The 21,649-nt window shown below is 45.8% G+C and overlaps 1 protein-coding gene across 1 annotated transcript in view; it reads right to left on the bottom strand.

The window, feature by feature from the left end:
• COBL (cordon-bleu WH2 repeat protein) overlaps positions 1–21,649 on the bottom strand; it is a 346,405-nt gene that overhangs the window by 29,259 nt on the left and 295,497 nt on the right. Inside the window, exon 14 of the mRNA XM_068973146.1 lies at positions 4,967–5,276. Within this exon, the coding sequence (XP_068829247.1) occupies positions 4,967–5,276 (310 nt within the window). The remainder of the gene's footprint in view (positions 1–4,966; positions 5,277–21,649) is intronic.

Genomic DNA, 21,649 nt, shown 5'->3' with positions numbered 1-21,649 from the left:
ACAGGACCAAACAGCACATGCCTGGAGGCACCACTTATCAGGAGCAGCGCATTCCTTCTCTAGCCTCTCTATCTGGGGTGCATATGTGTAAATGCTGCATGACGGGGTAAAGGATGACACAGGGCAGCATCTCTCAAACAGTGCTCAGTGGAGCTCATTCTATAAGACATTAGAGGCTGAGCAGAGGTAGGATTCAGATAGGTTGCTTTGCTGCAGAATTTGTAAGAGACTTGATACTCTTGTATTTCAAGGGGAGAATACAGAAGTTCTAAAATTTATTCTGAAGAATTATTTTTCAAGAGATAGATCCCAGGAGATACGCAGATCATCACAGTGACTCTGCAGTTGCTAGATGAGTGAGCAGAGCAGGACGTGCTGAGGTGTCGAGCACTCCGTGAAGCCCACATCTGGGACCTGCCCGCCCAGCACACAGATGTGTGTGTGTGTGTGTTTTTGGCCCTGAATGCTTGAAATGGTTTCCAAGATTTAAAATTTGGGAGACCCCACAGAAAAAAAAATCTAGATTTCTGGATTCTCTTCAAAAGCCAGCCACAGCGGCTCTATAATCTCTCAAGGTGACAACTGAAGGGAGCCACGGGCTTGCACTCTTTAGAGAAAACTTGTGCTTTTTCCTGCACCCTGTGACCTCTGAGTCTGTAACTCCTGCTTAACATGGTTGCCACCGATTTTAAGTAATCTTGACATCGATAAATAAAGTTATGCATTTGGACAGAAAAATGTAATACACCCTGCTGAAGTCTCTGAGTACACCTAGTTTGTCAATGGAGATCACTCTTGTTTTTAAAAAGAAAAACTATAGACATTCTATGGAAAATAATGGGCAGAGAGTTGATCCCAGCTCTGAGCAAACAAAGGAACAACACAGACAGGGCAGCGAGCCCCAGAGATCGCTGTCATCTTCATTTGACGCTGAAGCCTAAAAGTGGCAGGTTGGTGTGCCATGAAAATTCACGGTGCTCCGGTTCCTAAACTAACAGTGACGATTTAGTCAGTGGGTCCCCCTCAATGGTCATTCAGCAGGCACTGAACATATGCACAGGTACCCAGCAGCTGCCTCACCTGTGAGAGGTAGAAGGCGTTATCTGCCCAGGTATAAGCAAAATCGAGGCTCAGCAAAGTTAAGTGGACCCACAAAGGCCAAGCAACTAGTCCGTGGTAGTGGGATTCCATGTGGGTATGTGAGGGTCCAGAACCCCCTCCTTCCCCTCCACATTACTCTCAAATTCAGCGGCACCCCAGAGAAGAGGACAGATAAACATGACCTGCTCCCTGTCTGAATAAAACATCAGGTTCCAAAGACCCTGTGATTCTTCCGGCTGTGGCAGCAGACAACATGATCATACTTGAAGTCAGCAAGATTCTACCTCTGGGTTAATGCCAGGAGATCCACCAGGACTCTGGGATGAGCATCCCTCGGTACTGAAGTAACATATCTGATTAGTGTCAGATATAGAGCTCAAGGTGTACCAGCCCCATGCAAAAAACAACCAGACACTAGATTACTAGAGGAGCCTGGTGGGCTGCAATCCATGGGGTCGCTAAGAGTCAGACACGACTGAGTGACTTCACTTTCACTTTCCACTTTCATGCATTGGAGAAGGCAATGGCAGCCCACTCCAGTGTTCTTGCCTGGAGAATCCCAGGGACAGAGGAGCCTGGTGGGCTGCCGTCTATGGGGTCGCACAGAGTTGGACACGACTGAAGCGACTTAGCAGCAGCAGCAGCAGCAGCAGCAGAAAGCTATTCTTTACGTTTAAGTGGATGATGAAGGAAATGAAATAATTTCCCTCTGCAAACAGGCCAATCTCAGTTCAAGGTATCCAATATGGGCCAGAGGCAAAAGGGACCAATTGCCACCTTCTCATTTCCTGTCTAATAAAATTCCAAGTCTTGGAATTTTCCTTAAGATTAGAGAGCCTTACTATGAGAGTGTGTATACAACCACCTAGGGGAATGCTTGTGATAAACTGATAGCTAAAAGTAAACCAAAATAAAAGAGTATTGACACCACAGTTGGATTAACCACACAGAGACTTGAGTGTTCATTTGGACAAAGCAGAAACAAAACAAAAAATATAAGGGCACTCACGCATTTTGGTGATCAACTTACACTTAAAAAATCCTATTTTACTTCTATTAATGTTTCAAAACCTCGTGTGATTGGCTCTTAAAATGATCTTAAAGGTGAAAAAATAGATTATCATATTAAGTGAAGTAAGCCAGACAGAGAAAGACAGGTATTATATGCTATTGCTTATATGTGGAATCTAAAAGAACAAAAAAAACCAGATACAAATGAACTTATTTCCAAAATGGCAAGAGACTTACAGACATAGAAAACAAACTTATGATTATGAAAGGGGAAAGGGGGTAGGGATAAATTAGGATATTGGGATTAACATATACACACTACAATGCGTAAAACAGATAAACAGCACCGACCTACTGTATATATAGTACAGCAAATTCTACTCAGTATTTCGTAATAACCTATAAGGGGAAAGAATCTGAAAACGAGTGTGTGTGTGTGTGTGTGTGTGTGTGTGTGTGTGTGTGTGTGTATGCATATATGGGCTTCCCTGGTGGTTCACACAGTAAAGAATCTGCCTGGAATGCAGGAGACCTGGGTTCGATCCCTGGGTTGGGAAGATCCCCTGGCAAAGGGAATGGCAACCCACTCCAGTATTCTTGTGTAGGTAATTCCATGGACAGAGGAGCTATAGTCCATGGGGACACAAAGAGTCAGACACAACGGAGTGACTAACACTTTTACTTTCACATGCATTTTTGGGGATTCAAAATCACTGCAGACGGTGACTGCAGCCATGAAATCAAAAGACACTTACTCCTTGGAAGGAAAGTTATGACCAACCTAGACAGCATATTAAAAGCAGAGATGTGACTTTGTCAACAAAGGTCTGTCTAGTCAAGGCAATGGTTTTTCCAGTGGTCATGTACGGATATGAGAGTTGGACTATAAAGAAAGCTGAGCGCAGAAGAATTGATGCTTTTGAACTGTGGTGTTGGAGAAGACTCTTGAGAGTCCCTTGGACTGCAAGGAGATCCAACCAGTCCATCCTAGAATAGACCAGTCCTGGGTGTTCATTGGAAGAACTGATGTTGAAGCTGAAACTCCAATACTTTGGCCACCTGATGTGAAGAACTGACTCACTGGAAAAGACCCTGATGCTGGGAGGGATTGGGGGCAGGAGGAGAAGGGGATGATAGAGGATGAGATGGTTGGATGGCATCAGCAACTCAATGGACATGGGCTTGGGTGGATTCTGGGAGTTGGTTATGGACAGGGAGGCCTGGCGTGCTGTGGTTCATGGGGTCACAAAGAGTCGGACATGACTGAGTGACTGAACTGAACTGAACTGACATACATATATATGCATGTATATACATATAATATATATGTGTGTATATACATATATCATATATGTGTGTATACATATATAAATGAGGCTCAGAGGTTAAAGCGTCTGCCTGCAATGCGGGAGATCTGGGTTCGATCCCTGGGTCGGGAAGGTCCCCTGGAGAAGGAAATAGCAATCCACTCCAGTACTATTGCCTGGAAAATCCCATGGACAGAGGAGCCTGGTAGGCTACAGCCCATGGGGTCGCAAAGAGTCGGACACGACTGAGTGACTTTACCTTACACATATATAAAATATATGTGTGTATATATGTAAATGAACCACTGTACACCTGAAGCTAATGTGGTATACTTCAATAACGAAAGAGAAGGATAAGATGCTGAGGATTAACCTGCCTTTCTAATTATGAATGAAGCAAGGAATTGTAACAGGGCGCTGACGCAGAGACACATTAACCAGTCTATGGAAAGAGTACAAGGAACAGACTGATGTGTATATGGAAACTTGACAGAGGACTGACATGGAACTAGGAATCAGTGGGGAAAAGAGATTCCTTCTTCATGTCACACCTGAAAATAAACTCCAGGTGAACAAGAAGCCCAAAGGCGAGAAAGCAACACTGAAGCTTTTACAAGAAATTCTGACAATCTTTAGTCCTCTGCGGTATCAGAAGGGTCTCTCAAATATTCAAATACCATATACATTCCAGAGACGGAGGACAAATTCAACAATATTCAAATCAAAAAGCATTTTTATACAATAAAATAAAACAAAGCTAAATTCAAGCCACAGTATTAGAGACTCTTTGTGTATATATAACTAAGGAGACATTAATGATTAAGAAAAAAGTAACATCCCCAAATTTTGTTTGAAAAAAGGCTGTGAACAGACAATTCATAGAAGAGGAAACTGACTTTCTAGCATACATGTGACAAGATGCTCATCCTTACTAATCAGAGTCGTGTACCTTAAAGCCACAGAGATGCCACTCAGCGCCTACAGGAGTGCAGCGATCCAGACGCCCGCTGGCCCACATACTGGTGTGGATGTTGGCGGGCAGGGCTCTACAGACAGCTGCAGGGCGTGGCCACCAGCTCATCATTTCGGAGAGCAATTTGCCAACATTCCAAAAAGCTGAATTTTCTCTGAAGGTCTAATCATTCCTCTTCTAAAAAGCTATATCTATACATATGTATAACTTGCTCATTGACTCCAGGGGTGAAAAACCAGAATGACTCAAGTGTCCATTCATGAAGAGATGGATAAGTGAGTGGACTAATGGCACACACGTCACCAGGGACAAACCTTAAACACATGATACTGAGTGGAAACAGACTATGGTACCATTTATATGAAAGGTAAAAGTGAAAAGCTGATACTAAGTATTATTTGTAAATACCTGAGTAGCTAGAAATACCATGAAGACAGAGCCAGGTGCAACACATCCCCAGTCAGGGTGTGGCGACCTCTGAGGGCTCCTGGCACACAGGGGTCCCTACTGAGCCCTGGGTGGCTCCATCCTTGAGGCTGGAGTGGACCCCCGTCCCCGCTGGCCCGCGCCTCACCTCAGTCGCCGGTTCTCAGAGCTGCTCCTTTCCCACAGGGGGCTCCGCGGGGGGCCCGGCTCTGGCGTCCCAGCCAGGTCCTGGTCGCTGCAGTCCTCCTGGTCTGTGCCCCACTTGTCTTTGGACTTCGTGCTGTCGTGCTGGGAATCCAGGGACACGATGTCCGAGGGGGAGCTCATCACTCCTGAGTCCTCGGTGGTGTCCTCCGAGGCGAAGCAGCTGCCGACAGACACGGTCTCCTCGGCCTCCGATGGCACTGGGGGGACCCCGTCCACACTGCAGGGGCCGCTGGGCCCCACGGACAGGCTCACTGGATGAGACACACGAGGGGAGGTCAGCCACCACGCCAATGAGCTCCCCCGGCCCGACTCACCTGAAACTGCGTCTGTGATGAGAGCAACATTTTCCCTCAAAAATCAGCATATTTTTAATTAACCTTTGAGATTTTTATCCTGTACATGACTATACGTAAGTGCGTGTGTGTCAGCCGCTCGATTGTGTCCGACTCTTTAGGACCCCATGGACTGTAGCCCCTCAGGCTCCTCTGCCCATGGATTTCTCCAGGCAAGAATACTGGAGTGGGTTGCCGTTTCCTTCTCTAGGGGATCCGCCCAATCCAGGGATTGAACCCAGGTTTCCTGCATTGCAGGCAGATTCTTTATCATCTGAGCCAGCAGAGAAGCCTGACTATGGGTAAACACATTAAAAAAATTCAGACTAACGACACGATGAATGCAATTATTTCTAGTCTGATCCTTGGTTTAACAGTTGTTTGAACATGAATATTTTTTATTTTAAATTAAAGTTTTCAAAATGGAAACAAGGTTCAAAATAACTAATCTTGTTCAGGAACTTCTAACAAGTATTCCTCAGGAACATGTGCAATTTGTCTTACTGTATTAATGACACTTTTCATCAGTGTCTGGCTCTCTGTTTATTTTTGTACGTGAGACAGTAAGATATCGTTTAAATAAGAGATGTTCTTCGAAGAGAACCGTCGAGTAAAATTTAAAAGAACAAGGACAAAAGCATCCTTGGTTGAGGTTACTAGCTACTGAGCACTGAATGTGCACAACGTAGGGGAGCAGAAGGAATCGATGCACAGAGTTGTAACTCGCTATGGAGGCCTGAATTCATTCCACCCAACTCGAACTGAGATTCTGGAGGCACATATGTCCAGCCATTATGAGGGACAGTAGGCGTAACGAAAGTGAGGGATCCATTTTTCTGATACTGAGCGTTGCGGTGGTCTAAGACTGTTCCCTGAAAGCTCCACACTTGGAGAGGAAGCCCCCTAATATTGAGGTGGGAGGACAGGTGTCTAGAACTCTGGGCTAACTGCAGACCAGAGCTGTGTGTTTTCACTGAATATAGAAATAGCTTTTAAACCTCAAGACGTATGACCTACATGCTGCTTATGGTCATCCAGGAAAGAGCGATTGTGTTGTGCTGTGGTTTCAGTGTGTTTTTTTGGGAAATTGTTCCTTTGGTAAGTTAAGTTGTTGGAAGCCTAAAATGGATCAAGACCTCACACATGCTGAGTGTAAACTCCACAGACTCGGACAACGACAGACAAGTGACACATTTATCACAGTCAAGACAGTGGATATTTTAACCAGACAGCAGACAAGAGACAGACAATGAAGAAAACCAAAAGAACACCAAGGAGAAAATCCCCTGAGGTGTTGCTTTCTTTGAGATCCCGCAAATAAACAAAAGAATTCGAATAAAAAACTGCCAGATAGTTAACAAAAGAGCTCACAAAGAAAGATCAGAAACAGAAGGGAGGGATTGTTTAGAGAAGTGAGTGCGCAAGGCAGTGTATCTGAGCGCAGTGAACGCTTCTGAACAAGAACCTCTTTCTCTTAGCTCCCTCCCTGTCTTTTGTTGCAAGGCTCTTAATTAGAGGGCAAATACAGAGAAGAAACACCGCCTGCAGATTAATACCACCAAGCCTTTCCTGCCAGGGGTCTGCTGAGACGCGGTCACACCTCAGATGCTGGGCACCAGCTGCCTTGTCCACACAGCTCTACCTGACATGTCACTCCTGGACCCTCCTGCCAACCCCACTCAAAGCTGCTCCTTTGCCCGGCCGTCAATGGTGGCCCCGATGGCTGAGCAGACTCTGGTTTCCTGCTTTCTCTTTGTCACCATCAGTGAACAAGTAGGTCAATCAAACTAACACTTTTCCTCTGCAAGGTAAAAAGAGCACAGTGATGGAGCATACAGGTTTCTGGCCACAGAGACCTGGATTCAAATCCAAGGAGGGCGGTTGACTGGTTGCCGGGGCCAGGTCCCTGGACCCTCTGCTTCAGTTTCTTCCAGGAGAGGATGCGGTGATCCTCCCACAGGCAAGGACTGAGATGAGGACCAGGTGTGGAGCCAGCCCACTGCCTGGTGCCCCTGGCATGTCTCCAGAGCAGAATGCACGCCAGGTTCGGAAGGGCCCCCTGACTGGACTTGCGGACACAGGTCCAAGAGTCTCAGCCCTCTGGTGACTCGCAGTTCATGGGGGACAGACGAGCACACCAAGACTGGCAGCGCCACTCTGTGCACGTGTGTGCAAACACTCCCAGTGTTTGCACAGGGGGAGGTGCTGGGCTGCTCAGAGGGAGCTCTCAGCACAGAGCAGGTCCTGGATAAGTGGGTGGTCCAGCTCTGCCCCCCACTGCTCCAGCGGGCATCACTCAAGTGTAAAGGGACCTCAAGAGCCTGCGACCTGAGGAAACACTGGGGCAGCCCCCGACCTTGGGGTAACACGAGAACCACCTGCTGCGAGCAGGCTTCCAGGCACTCCCATGCCCTGGAAACTCAGAAGGCATCTGTGGTAAGGGAGGACTTCGTCTGCCCCTTCTGATCTGGTTATAAGATTGAGGATGCTTGTCTGGGCTTGTTTCGTATCCCTCAGAAGTTTTGAGGTGAAAATAGCTGTGAATCCCCAAACTCCATCTAGCCAATGGCAAATGCTTACTCAGCAAGAGTTGAGCAGCCTCTACCCAGCTGGATGTGTTAAACCACTGAAACTCACTGTGAAGGGTAAGAGTGCCTGCGCGCCCCTTCCCAAGTGAGTCCTCTAATTCTGGAGGATGACCTTCCCCAGGGCCCAGGGTTCTCTGTCCTCGAACCTGATCGACAGGTGTCGGTGCAGGCCCATGCGTATGCCTGCTCCAGGACGCGGAGCCCGCGCTGGGCGGCAGGCAAGGAGACCTGCTCTCAGGGAGCCTGCGGTGGGGACAGTCACACAGGGTCAGAAGGGCAGCTGCCTAGATGACCGAGGGGGAAGGAAGAGGGGTGGCAGCACCTGAAGCCTGCAGGTGTCATAAGCACCAGCGAGGTGGGGAGAGCGAGGATGGGAGGATGCTCGGAGCACAAGGTGGGTCTTCTAGTCAGAAAGAGAAATCAGCTCTTGCAAAGGCTCAAGACTCCTGTGAACCACTTTTGGGGGAGCTTTTTTGCACTAAAAAAATAAACCTTTTTTTGAACTAAAAAGTTATTACTGCAGAATTTTTGCAAATGTGGAACGGCACAATTTATTTTTAGCAGATGCCAAATACATATTCATAATTAAATTATCTTCCAAATAAATAGCCACAGAGCCCAATTCAGGAAATTTAATGTTTCCATTGTCCTCCACCTGAATTATATAATCCCATAGCTCAAATGCCATTATACCTAAATGCAAGCTTTGGAAAATTCTCAAGCTTGAGCGTAAGGCAGAAAGTGCTAACCTAAGATTGCATGCATGCATACTCAGCTGTATCCAAGCTCTTTGTGACCCCATGGTCTGTAGCCCGTCAGGCTGCTCTGTCCATGGGATTTCCCAGGCAAGAATGCTGGAATGGGTTGCCATTTCCTTCCAGAGGATCTTCTGACTCAGGGATCAAACCTGAGTCTCCTGTGGCTCCCACACTGGCATGTTACCACTGCGCCACATGGGAAGCTCAACTTGAGGCTGCTAATTCCTTAAGTTGAACACAATCATTTCAGTCTGGCATGAGTCCCACTGAGTTTTTCTTTCATAAAGTCACCCAAGAAAGTTTCAAACACCAAATGTAAATATCTTTCAGGTATTTTTGTTATGGTTCATTTTTATTATTTTATTAAATCAAATATCTTGTATTTTATGATATTGCTTATTTCCTGGTCATTATGAAAGGAAATTGGTCAAGAGTCTGTTTCACCAGCTTTATCTGCCTAAAGAAAATGTCTGAACAAAAGACTAATCTCTTCCTCACCTCATCACGACACCTATGGCTCCCTTTCACAAGCCGACAAGCCATGCTCCCATCTCCTGTCTCAACCCGTCTTGATTTAGTTCCCTTTGGTTCATGCATTGGGAATAACGGGGAAAAAGAAAGTAGTTACACGTGGGTGTTTCAGAACTGCTGCTGCTGCTGCTGCTGCTGCTGCTGCCGCTGCTAAGTCGCGTCAGTTGTGTCCGACTCTGTGCAACCCCATAGGTGGAAGCCCACCAGGCTCCTCTGTCCCTGGGATTCTCCAGGCAAGAACACTGGAGTGGGTTGCCATTTCCTTCTCCAATGCATGAAAGTGAAAAGTGAAAGTGAAGTTGCTCAGTTGTGTCCGACTCTTAGCGACCCCATGGACTGCAGCCTACCAGGCTCCTCCACCCATGGGATTTCCCAGGCAAGAGTACTGGAGTGGGGTGCCATTGCCTTCTCCGGCTTCAGAACTACTGGGGTCAAACTGACCTGGTGTGTGTCAGTAATTTTGGTCATATACACCCCAAACTAATTTTGAACCATGTATTCCCACCTACACTTTAACCGACATTTGAAAATACACATCATGAGTTCAACTAGTTACAACAGATGTAACTTCATTGTAATTATTATTTAAATCTGTTTCATTATTTTACAAAATATAATAAAAGGCATCTGAACATGATAGTGTCTTGATATCCAGAACCCGGCATGTAAATTGGATGAGCAGTTCTTCCTTTAAGAGGTAGCATTCTAGAGCACAGCTCTTCTTTCTGGGATTTACTCCCCTCTCCTGCACCACAAGAATCTCACATCATCCTCAATGAATGTACTTTGTGCTTGAGAGCTTTCCTACTGATTAAATAAAATATGTATATAAATTAAAATGCAATTTTTATTTCCTCTCTCAACAGAAGGTAGTGATTTTTTTCCTATACCGGGAAGTGATTATTGTAATCATGAACAGTAGCGAGCCAATAAAAATTACGTATTTCAGGAATGTTGACATTTCTTAAACAAAAAGGCAAAATGACATTAGAAATGCATCTATAATGACTCAGATTAGGCTTTTTTCAACTAATTCCTTAAAACTGACTGGTTACTTAGTACTAGAGCAAGGCAGCTGCTAAGTCGCTTCAGTCATGTCCGACTCTGTGCAACCCCGTGGACTGCAGCCTACCAGGCTCCTCTGTCCATAGGATTTTCCAGGCAAGAGTACTGGAGTGGGTTGCCAGGCAGGGTTTGCTCTTAATGCAGTTCACATTTTCCATTCTTATCGCTATTAACACGTTATAAATCAGAGATGTACTATTAGATATTCTGTTATCCAGATGTTATTAACTAGACATGTGTCAATATCACTTATGTAACAAATTGCTGACCACAGGTATTAGTTTCTGCAAAAATGCCCCGGGTCAATAATGACTTAAGAAACTGAAAAACCTTGTTCACACAAGTAAGTTGAAGCAAATTAAGTTTTGCTATAGTGACATCCCTCTGCTCGGTTTTTAAAACTTTGACTCTTACACATCACTTGATCGGCCACAAAATTTATGTTCAATGACATCTTAATTGACAGTTTGCTCAGACCCTCTGTCCATTTGGTTGGAAAGAAAACTTGGAAATCACGTGATGTTCACCTGCTCGGCCTTCCAGCAGGAAGGCTGTGTGTGCTTTGGTCAGGCAACAGGTAAGGTCTGCCCTCCTCAGGGAGCCACATGCAAGTGAGATTCCTGGTGGATGACAGCTTGGCATGTCTTTTGTGGTGGGGGAGAAGGGCATTCAGCAAAGGGGAGCTGGGAGGACCCCCGCCCAGATGCTGCCTGCTGTGAGCTCTCGGGTACGTCAGTTCTAAGAAAGAATGCCTGTGGACACATAGCATCTGGATATAGATTCCCTTGGAAAGCCTTATGGTCTCCCAGGAGAACACACTTCCAGGTCAAATCTGCCAACACACACAGAAGAGGTCAGTCAGGTTATGGGCGGGAGGGAACATGTGCAACCTGCCACGGGAAGACAGACGGGGGAGCATTCTTCTACCCGGGGAAGACGGAAAGGGGCCAGCCCCTGGGTCTTGAGACAAGCAGAGTAGGGGCAGGCGGAGGAGGACAGTGAGACTAGAGGGTGAGCAGGGTCAGACACACAGGCGGAGTGGGAGGCGGTGTGTGCTGGGAGGCTGGGCTGTGTGCCGTGTCTTGTGCGGCTTGTGGAGCTGCGTCAGCACGCGCACGCAGAGGTCAGCAGGAGGAGCAGCGGACGGCTGGCCCCAGTTCCGGCTGCCTTCTTCCCCTGTTATCGACTCTTTCATTACAGTTTCCTCAAGGTGAAGTTTACATATTTATTCCTCTATGAACTGACAGTCTCTTTCCCTGGATGGGTACCATTTAATATTTTATATTTGGAAAAGAATATAAAAAAGAATGTGTATATCTATCTATCTATATATATAACTGAATCACTTTGCTATCTAGTGGAAAATAACACATTATAAATAAACTATACTTCAATTAAATCTTATTATATAAAAAACACATTTTATATGAACATTTTTGTCCAAAAGCCCCACAGACCTAGGATCCTCAAATATACTGATGATGATAACAATGCAGCCAGTTCAACATAAGGCAGTATATGAATACATATTTTTTTCAAGAAGGCAGGATAATAATGACCTTGAAATCATTTATGGGTCTAAAATTGACCTGAATTCTTTGAAGACTCACGTAATGTACTCTTGGCTTCAATCAATCTGTACTTCTCCAGAGAGTGAACCATAGCCCTAATCCTAGAACCCTAAAGTGCCTGTTAGAGACACAGAGAAAGTCCCCGTTTTTCCCGTGGTAAGAGAGGGCTGCTCTCTGAAAACCTATAGAGACGCCAGCTGCTGCTTCTGTCTTTCTGCACTGCCCCTTCCCTGACTGTGCCGCGTGAGTTCCTCCTTCCTGGAGCTAACCTTGTTTGCAACAGCTGGGAAGGTCTAACTGCCCCCTCTCTACTCCTGGCTGCTGGGTTGGGGTATGAGATGCACCCAAACCTGGCCAATCAAGCATTTTGCAAAGAAGGGCATGTGTCTCAAGCTGGACCAATCAAGGCCTTTATCCGGGCCCTCCTGCCACAGCTGCTGGGTAAGTGGCCTCACTGGGCTGGAACCCATGGAGTGGGAGGAGGCCTGGGTACTTACAGTCCTCTGGACCAGCACATGGGGAGGGCTTGTTCACAGACAGACAGGAGCACAGGCCTAGGAGAGTGTTTGGGCTTGAGGACCCCACTGTGACTACAATAAGGATGTATTTCCTAAAAGTCCCAGTTAGGTGAGCAAAAGAAATTTCACAAAAACCCACTTCTTTGTAACGAGTTCAAAACACATTTCTTGGAATTAAATGGTCTTGTCTAATAAATGCTTAAATTGCTCTGAATTTTGCATGAAATACATAGACACACACACACACACAGTTTCATATTATGGTGTTTCCATTACAGGAACTTTAATTTTAAACTGTGTATATTAACTGTGACAGCTGCATACCATGTTTCCGTTTCCTGGATTTATTTTTCCCTATTCAGATTACACCTTTGAGTAATTCCAATTGTGGAATAATCCAGTTTAGGATCTAGTTTACTTTCTAAGGCCTCTGGTATCCGAAGATTGTCTTCACTTAATCCTTCACTATCAATATGGCTAAACTGAAGTAAGTTCATATCAAAATCCTCAAGAACAAATTCTTAGGACCACTGTTTCCTGGCATCTTGTCTCACAAATGAGAACACACATGCTAGCGTGATTCTTGCTGACTGTATATAACCTTATCTCTAGAAGCTAGTAAGATTCTCTTCATCCATGAATATCCAAGATTCACCAAAAAAAAAAAGTGTGTCTAAAGCCCATGACTCTGTGCCTGTGTGCTAAGTTGCTTAAGTTGTGTCCGACTCTTTGGGACCCTCTGGACTGAAGCCCACCAGGCTCCTCTGTCCATGGGATTCTTCAGGCAGAACACCAGAGTGTCCCCCTCCAGGGGGTCTTCCCAGCCCAGGGATCGAACCTGCACCTCTTTTGTCTCCTGCACTGGTGGGCAGATTCTTTTATCACCAGGGTTGCTTGGGAAGCCTGTGAGTCCCTAAGGACGGGTATTAATTTCCAAGAACCTTTAGATGCTCACTTTTCATGTGTTTTTCAACACAGCCTGCTCTTGTTTTATGTATGTAATAATCCATTAAGATTTACTGAAGCAATAACTATAAATATATATTTTAGAGTTCTGCTCTATTGCCTAAGGTCATTCTACTTTTTTTTTGAAGTTGAACCCTCTGATCACTTTTTCCAAACATTGAAACATTTTTTATTAGTAATTCTTGACTGGTTTTCTGTGCTAATCTTTTGTACACGTGGCCATCACTGGTGCCTTACAATAGAGCAGACAGCTTTCTGGCGGACTGGGCTGAGCAGAGTCTCACAGGGCAAGAAGGAAGCCACTTTCTGGGGAGGACTCCATCTCGACGGGGTGGCTGGTTCCTCGCAGTAGCCACAACACTGACCTTGGCTGATGATTCTCATATTCAATTCAGCCATATTGAGGCCAAAGTTTCATTTTGTTTTCATGTGCCTGTTTTAGCAAATAGCTAAAAAGAACTCCTCCTCCACAGTGATGTTATGGCTTTAAGAATAGCCTGGGATACTAGACTGTTGGCTAACAACAATCAGATATTACAGTTCAACCTTGATATTCGAAACCATAAGGACAGTTGCGTTTAGATATTCTGCAAAGTCCACATGGGTAATATTTACCTAATTCCTGATTTATCTAGTGTCCTTTGTAGTATGAAAATAATTATTCATATTTTGCAAATCATAAAAGAAGCCCCAGTCAACAAATGATTTCACGTATCCCTGAGGGTATGTGTTATTACAGACACATACTTTGCCAGGCCCATGAACAGGATAAGTCCATTCAAAATCAAACAAAATCATGTATTAAGCAAAAGCCAAATCGAGGTTCTTGCACCAAGAAAACCTGAGATGACTTTTGCTGAGAATACCTACATTTAAATGTTTTAAAATTTTTTCTTCCATGTTCTATGTAACAAGTCTTGGTTGCATTTGTTCAGAGATTTTACTATATTATAAAACATTTTTGATAAAAAGACTCAGCCGTCTTTTGCATGTATATTTCTGGGGCCTCACCTCTGGGATGAGGATGGTGGTTTCTGCTATCAGAAACGGAGCTGATGCTTCAGTGGGCAAGATCAAAACAGAAGCCCTGCCCAGGTTGTCTGGGACACTCAGGATGGGAAACGCATTTGATCAGCAGCTCAGAAAAGGTGAAGTTCAGGGACTGGCCAAGTTGCCAAACTGAATTGACTATGAGTCAGGCCTGGTATGAAGCACAGGTGAGTCGCCTGCCTTCTTGACAGGCGGTCTAAGAAAAATACCATCTGCTTCTCTGCTAGATTCTTCCAAACACTATTCCTTTGTCATCAGAACCCTAGAGAACAAAGCACGTGGCCTGCTTTCGCTTAGCTTTCTGTAAAGCGCTGTTCAGCCACTGCCACTGACCGAAAACCGGCATGAAAATGGCCAGATGAGGAACGCATCTGGTGGAGAACTTCTGTGGGAGATGCTATCATAGTACTCAGCGTCTTTTATAAAAGCACCCTCTTTAATTTGTCCTAAAGTTTACATCTTTCTTTCCCTCCTGTTGGAGAAGGCAATGGCAACCCACTCCGGTGTTCTTGCCTGGAGAATCCCAGGGATGGGAGAGCCTGGTGGGCTCCCGTCAATGGGGTCACACAGACTCGGACACATCTGAAGTGACTTAGTATATATTCCCTCCTTTTGATTAAAATGAATGCCTTACTATTTGGTCGAGTGGCCACCTGCCTGGCTTTTCTGCCTGATGCCCAGGAAGGTCAGGAGCAAAGTCAGTCTTTTTAAGAACTTTCACATATACATATATATATATATATATACACACACACAAAGATATATTCATATGTATATATGTGATATATACACATATGTTTATGTAATATAAAATAAATAATATATTTTTATTATTTTGAATGTTTAAAATAAACAGCATCAGGGAAGTGGCCAAGATTGTGGAGTATGAAGACCTTAGGCTTACCTCTCTCAATGCGCACACCAAAACTGCAAAAGCCTACAGAGCAACCATCTGTAAGAGCAACCTTCAGACAACCAGAAGAAATTTTCCATGACTGGAGGCATAGAGAAGGCACCACAATGAGATGGGCAGAAGCGGTGGACATACAGTAAACTCAGAACCCACACCCCTAGGTTGGTGACTCACAAATGGGAAGAATATCATGACTCACGGACGGAGGGTCTGAGCCCCACACTGGGCTCCCTGCCCAGGGGTCCTGCCCCAAGACAAGCACCCAGAACATCTGGCTTTGTTAAAACAGCAGCCCAGTCACCCCCTCCCTAAGGAGCTTCTAAATCAGTGGTCCAGGCTTGGGGCTGGAATGGCACTTCTCACATGTTCCCAGGTGATGCTGAAGCTGCTGGCCCAGGTCCACACTAGGGGAAGTGCTTCCCCAAATGCCTCACCAGGGCACCTGGCCAGCTTGCTGTCTGCCTCACTTGGCTAAGCCTCAGTGAAGCACAATTTGAATTCAAACCTATTCATCACCTCCTGAGACCAAAACCCCTTCATTCCTTTTTTCCCAAAGACAGTGACTTCTCTAACAAGGGTCCTGGAGTTACTGAACAGACTACTCTTGAAAAGTCACATTCAATCCTTGTGCTCAGAACACCTGAGTTTCCCTCCCTTTTAAAATTATTAGAGTCTACTTTCTGTCTCAATGTTCTTCCCATGTGCCATTTCATGGGAAGTCACCACCACAGGATGCCCGCAGCAGAGTTAAAAGTGACATTTTCCTCAAGGCAGCAGAATGAACATAAAATAGTTGTGGAAATTATATTGGAATGTAGCTAGTCAACTGGTGAAGTGGTAAAGAATCTGCCTGCCAATGCAGGAGACACGAGATCAGTTTGATCCCTGGGTCAGGAAGATCCCCTGGGGAAGGAAATGGCAACCCACTCCAGTATCCTTGCCTGGGAAATCCCATGGACAGAGGAGCCTGGGGGGCTACAGTCCATGGGGTCGCACAGAGTCAGACACGACTGAGCGGCTGAGCATGCACACACATATTAGAATAGTCTCAGAAAGAGAGAGTGAGGAAGTGACACAAAACATCCCAGATGGTTGTAAAATACTCCTGAGAAGAGAAGGAAAGAACTCACATTGGGGGAGGGGGAGGAGCGGGAAGGACTCCCAGGTTCTGCTTTGAGGCAGGAGGCGTCCCACATGCAGAATGCAGGGAAATGGGTCTGGAGATGCCAGGACACAGATGCAAGGCAGCAACGGTGAGAGGCTAACAGGCAGGAAGGCCAGGGGTCTCCAGATGGAGGAAATAGGCTGCAAGTGTCAGACATTTTTATCTCTCTTCTAAGTGGCAGGAGGAAACAAAGTAGTGATATATCTTTTCCCCTTCTCGATACAAATTTAGAAAGAGGTTTCTCTTAAAACACTGTGTTGCCATAATCACACAGGGTTCCACCCAAACTTAACTTATCTCAAATTTAGAGTTAACCAATGCATTTTTCTTACGGAAATGTTTGTCTTAAGCTATGTCAGTGTGCTGTGCATTTACCCCAAATTCTGTCTTCAAGTTGGTTCCCCTAAAAGTTCAGATCTGACTTGAAAACCAGAATGTTATCCTCATACATGGTTCTCCTAATCCATGTAGACGGAACTATTTGCATGGTAGTCTGCCTTCATACAAGACTCAAGTCAATTGTTTTATGGCCCAGGATGACTCGCCCGGTGCCAAGATTATCTCAAAATGCATCTCGCGGGTGAGGAGCATGGTGCCATTCTCTGAGTTTTGAGACATTCCTTTCTTTCGTTAACAGGCTGCTAGTAACTATATAACATCCAGCTAAAGACTAGCAGGGGGGTACTCTTTCTGCCCCTTTCTGATGTCTATGTCAGAAGCTTTCTCTATCTCCTTTATACTTTAATAAAACTTTATTACACAAAAGCTCTGAGCAAGCAAGCCTCGTCTCTGGCCCTGGATTGAATTCTTCTCCGGAGGCCAAGAATCCCAGCGTGTTTCGTGGTTCAGCAACAACCTTTCAATGGGACCCACAGGTCACTGTGTCCAAACATTCTCCCAAAGCTAGAAGCCGCCCCCTCCAAGAGTCATCTGGGGAGCAGAGGGCCTTGCAATGATGGAAAGAAAGTCTGAGTCTCCAGGGCTACGGTCCCTGCATTTGCACCTCGGCCTCAAACCCTAACAGCCTAGCCAAACAAGGTGGTTATATTTGCCTCATTAATTACTTGAATAAACTGCCTGATGTTGGAATAGCGCAGATGTGAAGATGGCATCTTCACAATGTCATCTGGGTCTGGACTAATGTATAAAACATATTTTTTACCAATTTTAAAATTTTTAGATCTATTTACTTATTATTGGAGTACAGTGGGTTTACAAGGTTGTGTTAGCTTCAGGTTTACAGCAGAGTGATTCAGATACACACACACACAGACACGCACACACACATATATATTCTATTTCAGATTCTTTTCTCTTATAGGTTATTATAAAATCTTTGGTATAGCTTATGTTATACAGTAGGTCCTTTTTGTTTATCTATTTTATATATAGCAGTATGTGTATGTTAATCCCAAATTCCTAATTTATCCCTCCCCCTTTGGCAAACATTAGCTTGTTTTCTACATCTGTGAGAATATTTCTGTTTTATAAATCAGTTCATTTGTACCATGTTCTAGATTCCACAAAAAACTGATGCCATATGGCCTTTGTCCTCCTCTGCCTGACTTGCTGCACTTAGTGTGACCATCTCTGGGTCCATCTGTGTCCTGGTTTAGATTCCACATGTTCGTGATATCATATGGCCTCTGTCCTCCTCTGCCTGACTTGCTTCACTTAGTGTGACCATCTCTAGGTCCATCTGCGTCCTGGTTTAGATTCCACATGTTAGTGATATCATATGGCCTCTGTCCTCCTCTGCCTGACTTGCTGCACTTAGTGTGACCATCTCTGGGTCCATCTGCATCCTAGTTTAGATTCCACATGTTAGTGATATCATATGGCCTCTGTCCTCCTCTGCCTGACTTGCTGCACTTAGTGGGACCATCGCTAGGTCCATCTGCATCCTGGTTTAGATTCCACATGTTAGTGATATCATATGGCCTTTGTCCTTCTCTGCCTGACTTGCTGCACTTAGTGTGACCATCTCTGGGTCCATCTGTGTTGCTGCAAATGGCACTATTTCATTTTTCATGGCCAAGTCATATTCCATTGTGTATATACATCATATCTTCTTTGTTCATCAATCTATGGACACTTGGGTTGCTTCCATGCCTTGGCTATTGTAAACAGTGCTGCAGCGAACATTGGGGGTGCATGTATCTTTCCAAATGAGAATTTTCTCCAGATAAATGCTTAGAAGTGGGATAGTAGGGTCATATGGTAACTTTATTTTTAGTTTTTTAATGAACCTCCATACGGTTCTCTATAGTGGCTGCACTAATGCTTTTAAACATTGAAGAGACACGCTAATAGGTGCTGGTTTGAAAATACATTCTGCATGGAAGGTTTACAACTCATGAAATGCTCATGCGCCATCTGAAGTGTGTGGGAAAAGCTAAGCGACTGATAATGACTTGTGCGTGTGCTCTTTGCACACGCACGCACACCGAAGAGCCACTGCCTCAAAGCCACTCAGACACAGTACAGAGCCGGGAGCACACAAACAGTTCCAGGTGACACCATGGCTTTCCTCTGAGCCTCCTTGCCAGGCCCGCCTGCCTTGGAAACGGCATCTGCTCATAACAAGAGTAAGGCCATCGTCAGAGCCCGTCCTTCTGGGAAACTTGCTGCATTGTTTACAGCCTCGTCCAAAGCCCACAAGCCACACAGACAGTACACGAAACCTTGCACACACAGACCTCCTGTCTAATTCACAATTATTCATTGTTACTGTTAACTGCATAGTCGTGTCCGACTCTTTTGTGACCCCATGGACGGTAGCCAGCCAGGCTCCTCTGTCCATGGGATTCCCCAGGCAAGAATACTGGAGTGGGTTACCATTCCTTTCTCCAGAGGATCTTCCCAACTCAAAGATCAAACCCGGGTCTCCTGCATTGCAGGCAGACTCTTTACTACCTGAGCCACTGGGGAAGGCCCACTCACAATTATGGTGACCCCCAAATAATTTTGCTTTATGGACCATAAAGCACTCCTCTCAGCAGAACCTGCCAGGACCCAAAATAACCTCCAGGAGATGCTGGGCTTCAGCCTCAGTTTTCCGCTTGTGTTCCGCCCCCTGCACAGTCAAGCATCTCTTCCTCTACTCTTGGAAGGAGGGGGTCCACACCCACCTCGTCCATCCCACGTGGTTTTAGAGACCCCACTCTCATTGTACTTTACCTGAGTTTTCCTATTAGGATTCTTTTGAATTTTAAAATAAAGTTTATTTTCTTTTTCCTTATTTTAGGAAGTCTGAGAACACAGGCAATGATTAGAAAGTAATCATTCATACTTAGAATTCCTGGCCTTTATTTTAATATGCTTTTAGGATGGACGTATAACAAAACTGCTTAAATACATGAGGAAAATGAGATGCACATCCCACTGACACACTCACGTCCTCACCTCATACTTGCAGGAAGTTTCTCCTGCATCTATGTTCCAATTTAAATAATTAGGGGGCTGATTCAACCATGGCCTTGAGAAAACTGGTGCCTAGAGGCCTTGACTTTCTCCTCTGTACATGGGGCTGAGAACCATCATCCCTCACTCAAGGAGCCAGCAGGAGATGGCATGCGACAGTGGAGGTCAAGTCTGAGGACAGGGCCTGGCACACACTTGGGGCTCAGCAGCTGTAGCGGTTACAATGAGCTTGTGTTATTTGACTCATCTCAGTCTCCAGGCAGATGTCATCATTTACAGGTGTGGTCTCTCCAAAGCCGGCAGGTCTAAGAACAGCCTCCTTCACACGGGGTTTCATCAGGTGCAGTCTGAAGCCTCTGCAGGCCTTCTCCAAGGATGGCATGTCTGCAGCCCCAGGCCCAGACATGTGGGAGCCGCAAGGGGGCTCCCAGGAGGGAGGCCCAGGAAGCAGGGGACATGCAAATCATTTGCTGATTGAAAAAGATGCTGGAGGTGATGAGGTGGGAAGACTGGGGAAGGGTCACTGATCCAGTCAGATGGTCCCCAGGTGCCCCCACATCAGGCTCAGTGTCCCTGGCTGCTTGGGGCTTCTACAGGGGACCTCTCACTGCTCTGAGTGACGTGACCTTGGGGGCAGCCCACCCTGGGGGTCTCAGTTCCTAAACAGAGGGCAGGACACCAGCCCTGGCAGCCCTCAGGTGAAGGGGCTCCTGGGATTCCAGCATTCCTGGTCCCACAAGATGACATCCCCTGTGGTCCATTCCCTTCCTCGTTTGTTCACTGGTTTCCCAAGGTCAGAGTCCCCCTAAGGTATCAAATGAATCCTTCTTGGTGCATTTCCTGAGCTGGCCCTCTCTAGGGTTGGTGAAAAATGGAGAGTGAATTCTTTTCCCTGTAAGGCATGAGTTCTTCCACCTTTTTATCCTTCCAGACCTGGCGACTCTGTTATGCCGTGGCAGGCACATACTAAATGATCCGCGTGTGTGTTTTCATCCTGAACTGCTGTTGTCCGCTAGGCTAAGACAGGCATGCTGACATGCTTAGGGGATGTATATTTCATCAGGGTTTAACAGTAATGTGTGCTAAGTTGCTTCAGTCGTGTCCAATTCTGTGAGACCCTATGGACTGTAGCCTGCCAGTCTCCTCTGTCTATGGGGATTGTCCAGGCAAGAATACTGGAGTGGGTTGCCATTTCAGGATCGAACCCACGTCTCTTATGTCTCCTGCACTGGCAGCGGATTCTTTACCATTAGCGCCTCCTGGGAAGCCCAGGGTTAAACAGTAAGGAGTGCAATAGTCCCAAGGTTCATTACTTTTCCCTTGCTTTGAAATTGTTCTGAAAGGACACACATTTAGCAACAGCCTCTTCATTAATTTAAGTCTGTGTAAATAGGTTCCCCAGTGAGCAGCTCTGCTGGGAGGATGCAACTGGAAGAGAGGAGCCAGTGCCGCTGTTGGCAGCAGCTCAGCCCAGTTTGTCTTCCTGCTCGCATGCCCAGGTGCCCACGAGAGGTGGCAGGCACACAGACACAAGGCTGCTGGCATGAAAGCATGCTTGTCTCTCTGAAGTCTCCTTGAGCCCCTGCTCTGGCATCCTGAGTCACAGTGTTACTTAGGGGCAAAGGCTTAAGTCGGAGCCTTGGAGTGCAGGCCCTGGCTGCCTGCTGAGACTTGGAGAGAAGCTGTCAGTCAGCACAGTGATTTCTCTGAAGTGGCTGATGAGCCACCGTTCCAAGCGCTTCCG

Source organism: Capricornis sumatraensis, chromosome 5 (assembly GCF_032405125.1).
Source record: "Capricornis sumatraensis isolate serow.1 chromosome 5, serow.2, whole genome shotgun sequence".
NCBI classification, from domain to species: domain Eukaryota; kingdom Metazoa; phylum Chordata; class Mammalia; order Artiodactyla; family Bovidae; genus Capricornis; species Capricornis sumatraensis.
This window is presented reverse-complemented; position numbering and strand designations above follow the sequence as displayed.